At 38.3% G+C, this 7,762-nt stretch overlaps 1 protein-coding gene across 1 annotated transcript in view; it reads left to right on the forward strand.

Annotated features, from left to right (window-relative positions):
• znf653 (zinc finger protein 653) overlaps nt 1-7,431 on the forward strand; it is a 14,199-nt gene extending 6,768 nt beyond the window's left edge. The window contains exons 6-10 of the mRNA XM_014008848.1: nt 1,429-1,498; nt 1,592-1,709; nt 1,788-1,902; nt 1,984-2,083; nt 5,248-7,431. Coding sequence (XP_013864302.1) covers nt 1,429-1,498; nt 1,592-1,709; nt 1,788-1,902; nt 1,984-2,083; nt 5,248-5,425 — 581 coding nt within the window. The 3' untranslated portion in view covers nt 5,426-7,431. The remainder of the gene's footprint in view (nt 1-1,428; nt 1,499-1,591; nt 1,710-1,787; nt 1,903-1,983; nt 2,084-5,247) is intronic.
• The last annotated feature ends 331 nt before the right edge of the window (nt 7,432-7,762 follow it).

Here is a 7,762-nt window from a genome sequence, read left to right on the forward strand (position 1 = left end):
CCGTCCTTTTTTTGTCCAATGGGAGCAATGATCGTCACACTCGTGGCTTTGTTTACAAGTTATAGTTCATTTGCAAAAAAGCGCAATGTGAATGCAAACCGAACCAAACGAAAAAAAATAGTCTGCTTTTGGTCCGGACCAAACAATTGGACCAAAGGACTTTCCTGGTCTGAATACACCCTTACAGATTAGGTCGATTATAAGGGCAGAAACTGCACTAACAAACGGTTATCAGCAGATAGAATGATTAAAGTCTGAACAAGATTTGTAACAACAATCATTCTTAGATATCACTTGTGTTTATCGTTGTGTTTTCCCTTGAACTAGTATTTCCTTAGGAYGAAATCTTGCTTTATTAAGACGACATAATAGTGTTTGTTAAACAGTATAAATGAGGCCTCAACTGCCTCAGGAGAAGCAGAGAAGCACAGAGACAGGGCAGAGAGCAGGGGGACAGTTCAATGGCTCTATGTTTTTCTCTGTGTTCCTGTTGTGGCAATAAAACTCAGCTGATCATTCCACAGAGTACCTTCATTCTTGGACCATGTATTTCTGTCTTTGATAAATAAATATTTCCATAACAATCTAAGATATTAGGGGTGGGTAAAAAATATCCATTCATCAATGCATTGCAATATATTTTTTCTAATTCAATATTAAGTTAGAAAATCCTCATAATCTATTTGACCCCCTCGCCAGTTTGTCATGTTTTGTGTTTGCACTTCATATTTAGAATCAGTATTATTGGGCTACTGCTTTATTTTCAGACATTTTATTTCCAAAAAAGAGGTTAATGTATACCATTTCTGTTTGTATGGGCTGGAAAATAAGCATCCACAGAGAATCGAATGAATTATTTGTGCACTTATTATGAATTTGAWATTGAAGCGTTTAAAGGAATATGAAATCAAATAAAAATCAAAACAAATTGTGACCCAAACAATTGCTATCAAATTGAATTGTGAGGTTGTTAAGTATGCCCAGCCCTAATAAGTATAGACCTGATCAGACAGTCCTCAGGATCAACACCAGTTCAACCCTTTCAGAGCTACCACCAAGCAAGAGACATGAGGAAGACCAAGGAGTTTTCATGAGKCTAACATTGGACTTTCCATCCATTGATAACAACATGATGTTGGATCCAAATCCCCACCTGTCTGTAGCCTCTCATAAAGCTGCTTTTGGCTGCCTGTAAATCACCAGTTGAGCTTGGAAAGCCCTGCGAAGATGTTGGCTTTCAAAATGCAGTGATTGTTGTGTAATCATAGGGAGCGTGGAAGGCCACCTCCTGTTCTGAATTCTGGGYGTGACAGCAGCAGGTTCACTTCAACCCCTTGTGCCACCTCGTCCTTCAAGACAGCCAGAAGGCGTCTCAGATCCAGTTTCAGGAGCCCGTGAAACATTTGTCTAATCTCAGTTTCTCTGTAGGTTTGAGTGACACCCAGATGGAGCAGCCCGCCGTGGAGCCGAGCAGTAACCAAGAACTGAGTCTGAGCAGGTATGTGGCACACATTGATTTAATTCTTCTAAAATCTACCAGATCAACCGATATCCTCACAAGATGCTCTAATCTTTTCAACTACTAACGCAGCGTCAGGTCAAGGAGAAGCAGACGAGGCCCAGTTATTGAGGCAGATGGCATGCTCAAGATGTTTCACTGTCCGTAYGAAGGCTGCAGTCAAGTCTACGTAGCAATCAGCAGCTTTCAGGTAACGTCACCGCTTTCAGTCTTTCCAGATTTAACGTTTTGTGACGAGATGACTTAAAATCCCATCTGTTGTCTGTAGAATCACGTGAATCTAGTTCACAGGAAAGGAAGGACCAAAGTGTGCTCTCACCCCGGTTGTGGCAAAAAATTCTACCTGTCCAACCATCTGCACCGCCACATGATCATCCACTCAGGTGGGCTCTGAGAGATGCACACARCATGTCAAAGATGAGATCCTAGGAGATCATGAAATCTAAAAGTGGGTCTTTTTATAGGAGTTAGAGATTTCATCTGCGAGACGTGTGGGAAATCATTTAAGCGTAAGAATCATCTGGAGGTTCATCGACGGACTCACACAGGAGAAACACCGCTCCAGTGAGTTATCCCTGTTACACTCAGATGTTACCGTTTTTACTTCTGTTCACCTAAAAGGGCTCATCTCTCTGTTCTTCTGAACTTCAGAACATCTGTTAAAGTTGTAAAAATGGAATAGAAATATTAAAGTGTTGGTAAAGCTTTACTGTGGGAAGCTGCAGGGCTCAGAAACCTGTAACAAAAATGAAACAAATGCTGCTGGACTTCTTGCTACAGGTATTATTTATTTGTGTCAAGTTAAAAATGATTTGACACCATCRTGTTTTGACCTGATGATGATTCTGGTTGGGTAGAAATCAGTAAATCTCTGCTGCAAGRTGTAAAAGCTTTTACATCCCAACTAGTTTGTGTTGTCTGCAACAGTTTATATTAAGAAATTAACTATTATGGGGCAAAATAATCTTTTTTTTATTTTCGATGTTTCACACAGCCCATAATTTCTTAAATTGGCACTGAAACAATAGTGTACTGTATCCTGATGCATCTCAGTAATCCAGGTAAAATATAGTGTACTGTATAAAAAATAGTGTACTGTATGTTCCAAACTATAAGTCGCTCMAGAGTACGAGTTGCATCAGTCAAAAAATGCATTGTGAAGTGGAAAAAAAAACTATCCAAGTTGCATCAAATCAGACTTTTATTCTGGAATAATAGAGCACAGCTCCTGGGATGCCTTGATAACCTTAATTAACATACTGTAGACCAGGGGTAAGTAATCCTGGTCCTCGAGGGCTGCTGTCATGCATGTATTACTTGTTCCTCTGATTCAACAAACCAGATTCATTGATTGAATATCCTTCTCAAGTTSTGCCTAATCTTGGTAACCATCCATTCATTCGATTCAGGTGTGTTGGAGCAGAGAAACTCCAAAACATGCAGGATAGCGGGCGGCCTTCTAGGACCAGGATTGCCCACCCCTGATAGACAGATTACCCAGATGAGATTAACTTTACGTGAATCATTTACGACTTTGATGTTCTTTTTCACACAAGTTCAACTGAACAACAACCACAAMAAACAACAACAAGCTAACATTAGCTTACCATCCTCTGTGTCTGCCTTCTCGTCATCACTTGCTGGTTGGTTCTCTGCAGTCACTAAGTAAGAGTTTCTTGTTTTGTGGGAGGAGTTTGCCCAAGACATGATTGATCTGTTTGACAGTGGGGTTTAAAGAAGCTGAGAATAGCTTGGTTGAAACAGCCAGGAAGCGCCTGTATTTTTTTTAAACATAAATATTAATTTTAGTCACAACTTGAGACAGGAAGGTGCTAGCTGCACGGAAATTTGAATGCTGTACGTGYGGTGAGACTTGTCAGTTCGGCTCAGTCAAAACAGCCCTAACCAGCCTGTAAAAGGATGAATATGACTTAATATTAGTCATAACTTGAGACAGGAAGGTCCTAGCTGTACAAAATTTGAAGTCAATAAATTATGTTTACATGTTCACAAATTTTTTTTTGTTATTGTTCTGTTTTAAACTGTACATTGACAGTCAATTATTTTATTTTACTCTTACCATTACTTCCTCTTTTAAGTTGCCCCACATGGTAAGTCAATCCGACCAATCATAGTTAGGGCAAACTCCGCCCACGACAAGACCTCTGCCAATCACGGTTAGGGTAAACTCCGCCCACAGAACAATATGTACTGCAGACCCCTACTTGGGTTGGTCTGGTACCGTTTTTGCTACTTTTCCTTCGAGTTTGGTGTCGTCCATCATTGTTGTCGCAAATAAAACAAAACGACCTTCCAACAATCCAGTAACCGGTAAGTTCACCAATCTCATTCCACATCATGTTTCTTCATTTTCTTCATTGCAGTAAGACAACCTCTGCTTTTTTCCAGCCTCTCACAGGTTTCCCATTCACTCCAAATTTTCTTTCTTCTGCTGGATTACCAATTTGAGCTGCATATATATTTTTAACCTGTACAGAAACAACATAGTCACAAGCCCAGAGCACCCTCTCCTGGCTGCAGACAAAGTTTACTCCTTAGTTCATATCAGTCGATATTGAAGTGAACTAACTTTTAACTCATCTGTCAAAAAAATGCATACACCATCCTTAAAGTGCCTGTGACATCAAATTTTTGTAATACATATAAATTTATTTTTGGAAAGCTAACATTAACAACATATTGCAAAATTAATTTCATGCTGCTGAGATGAACAGTTATTGAGATATTCACATGTGAAGTAACAGGAAGTGATGTCAAAGGGGAATGTCTGCATGTGAGCAGAGAGTTGCTGCCATGGCTGACAACACAGTCTGTAGAAAGGAATCTGATGTTTCTTTAGATTATTTTGAGTCACTATCAGAGAAAGATGAAGTAGAGTACTTCGTCTTTCAAATGAAATACTCGACGGTTCAAATAAATTTGTTTTATTAAACAAAGACCAGGAAGTTCTTTTTCCTAGAGTTCCCCTTTGAAGTCACTTCCTGTTTCGCTGTGGCTGAGCCAAATTTGAAAGAAAATAGGCCAGTTATGTGACAAAATGGGTAAAATCGTGTGTATTATATCAAGTTTGTCAAGATGTTTTCTTTGACTTTTTTATTTGAAGGATAAGGATATGTACATCACAGGCACTTTTAGGTACAATAGTTATTAGTTTTTGAAGCTACTGCAGTTGGTAATACCAATTAAAAAAGGTTAAAAAACATACATGTCAAGTTTTACAGATTTTTTGTAATTTACACAGATTTTCCATCATTTTGCCAACATACGGATGTATAGAGCTATCTCACGGATTTTTTGAAGTTTTTCGAGTTTTTTCAAAAGCTCAGCTTCAAAGTTATTCAACATGTAAGAGCCTGTAGGACATTAAAAAACATAAATTACATCAAATAACAATCTTTCAACTTATGTTACTAAAACGTTCTCCACATCGCCCGTTTTACTTTCCTCCTGCTTTGCAGCAGACGCTGGCATCTTTGCAGTATTTCAGTCTTAAATGCATATAAAACTCAGATTAAGCTATATGCCTCTCATAATGGAGAGGCTTTAGGGTTTTTGTTTACCTAGCTCAAAAGAGAGATGTTTTGGTCACATGCATGAAGGTGTCAATTAAAGTGGAAGTGGCTGGGTATCAGGCTCAAGGCTGCACTGTAATGTATATGTTTAGATTTTTTTATGATTTTTTTTTGACACCATCTGTTGTCTGTCAGATGTGAAATCTGCGGCTACCAGTGTCGCCAGCGAGCCTCCCTGAACTGGCACATGAAGAAGCACACTCCTGAGGCCCACTACAACTACACCTGTGAGTTCTGCAACAAGAGGTTCGAGAAGCTGGACAGTGTGAAATTCCACAAGCTAAAGAGTCATTCAGAGAAGCTGGCCACCTGAGGTGCCTTGACTCCCCCAGCTGAACGAGTGCAGGCTGACCCTCAGAAACCAGAGGAAGGTGAGGAGAGGGAGCATCCCTTGACAAGTTTGTCACATGACTGGTGTCTGTGATGAAATGAACATCATAGTGTTCAGATCAGACTGAAGTGGGCTGGTTTTACAGCCGGGCAGAAAGCAGACTGAGTCAGAGACAAAACTAATGTGGGTTTTCAATTTGCTGTATTACAGTAAGAAGAAAAAAACTCATTTGTGATCCGATATTGAATTCATTCTGAATGATTAAAAAGTAAACTTGACCATATTTAACTTTTTGGGGTCACTGTATCAAATACTGGAAAATATCAAACTGTAATCAACTTATGCTATCGTTTGTCAAAACCTCCTTTCAGAGCTCATTTCATTTTAGTTTATCCCAAACTGTTTTTATTTTTATTTTAGTTAATTAATTAATTTATTTTTATTTTTTGTTTGGGGTGTTGTCCGGGATACCATCACATCAGGGATCAGCCTCGTTTCAGCCAGAAAAACACAGTTTCACTACATATTTTTGGTACAGGCAAAATGCTGATGTGGCTCTGTTTTTAAAGGTGGTTCTTTAATACACAACTGAAAGAGGTTACTGATTACAAACCAGCATCTGTTAAATATTAGGGGGCTAACAGTACATGTTCCTGTTCCCTGACAGTTCGTCACAGACATTTTGGAAGGATACACGAATAAAACAGCGAATGCATAAGTCCCAGCTGATCACTGCTTTCATCTAGAAGCAGGCACACTGTTTCTTTTCTGCACTATGATAGCAGCCTCGGCAGAAAAGATGCAAGAAAAGATACTATCAAAACACTTTATGTCAAACCAAACACAAATGACTGTATCATAGAGAACCTTGAAGATCTGTCTGAGTTAAATCAGCTGTGTTAACAAAAACTGTGCAAGGCAAGAGGTGCACAGTAAAAAACAAAGGTACATGAGGTAATCTTGAAGGGATAAAAATGTAACACTCCTTTACCTTTTGAAGTACGGCTGGAGCAACAAGCAAGTGTACCTTTTTAGATATATTTGTGTATCTTAATTTTTTAAAGTGTGTATGTGTTATCAACTAATCAGGGCAAGCTTCTTTATTGCACTCACTCTTAACAAATCTCTGTGTTTCCACTTTAAGAAATGTTTCTCTGTTCTGTTTTGCATCAAGTACAGGTGAAATTAGTTGAAACACTCCCTGGTTTTGAAGTTACCTGGTGACAAATCCTGCCCTGCTTTACATGACCTGCAGCCTTAGGATCTCCCCAATGCTGGTGCTTTGATTTCCTGTCTTCAAGCAGAGTTTGTGTCTGTTTACTAAAAACAACAGCAAAAAAAGGTAAAAAATCACAGCATTTGGAGTTTGTTTCTTTTTCTCACACCAAAGCTATACTGAACTTGGGAGTATTTACACCCACAGTAAATAAAAAATAGGACTGCTAAACTTATGGTATCTCACAATTTATTTTTCTAAACATGATGCTGTTTGTACATTTCAGACGTTCAAACAGAGCCTTTGTTATATTTGTAATAGTATTAGCAGCATCAATATTCAGTTTCCTCATATTTTCAGTGACTTGTTACAAGTTGTCCAGAATGCAGCAGCTCGTCTTTTAACAGGAACTCAAAATACGAACACATATCCCCGGTTTTGGCTTCTCTCCATTGGCTTCCTGTTCATTTTAGGATAAATTTTAAGATTTTATTGCTTGCTTTTAAAGCTTTAAAAGTCTGGCCCCATCCTACCTTTGTGATCTCATTAACATCCACACTTCAGTTAGAGCACTTTGGTCATCCAACCAGTACCTTAGATATTCCTAGACCTAGGTTAAAATTAGAGGTGATTGGGCCTTTGCAGTCTCTGCCCCAGAACTCTGGAATGATTTACCTTTTAGCATACAGGCTGCTGAGACTGTTGAGACTTTTAAATCTCTACTTAAAACTCACTTATACTCCCTGGCCTTTCATTCTGGTAGAGTTTGAAATTATTTTAATGATAATGTTTTTAATGTTTTTCTGAATTTTAAATTGATTTTATTGTCTACATTTATGTGTTGCTTAATTGTTTTATTCATTTGGCTTAACTGTGAAGCACTTTGGCCAAMTTTTGTTGTTTTTATGTGCTACATAAATAAATAAAATTGACATTGACACTTGTGAGTTTAAATCACATTTTCTCAGGATTTTTTTTATTTTTCTGCTTTTGTATCTCTGCATCCACTTTTTTTCTTCGTTTGAGTCACTAAAAGACTAATTTTCTACTAAATTGTTTCCGTTTGATCTTTTTTGTCACAAAAACCACTGTTTATGCCTCTT

Source organism: Austrofundulus limnaeus, unplaced genomic scaffold (assembly GCF_001266775.1).
Source record: "Austrofundulus limnaeus strain Quisiro unplaced genomic scaffold, Austrofundulus_limnaeus-1.0 Scaffold53, whole genome shotgun sequence".
Taxonomy (NCBI): Eukaryota; Metazoa; Chordata; class Actinopteri; order Cyprinodontiformes; family Rivulidae; genus Austrofundulus; species Austrofundulus limnaeus.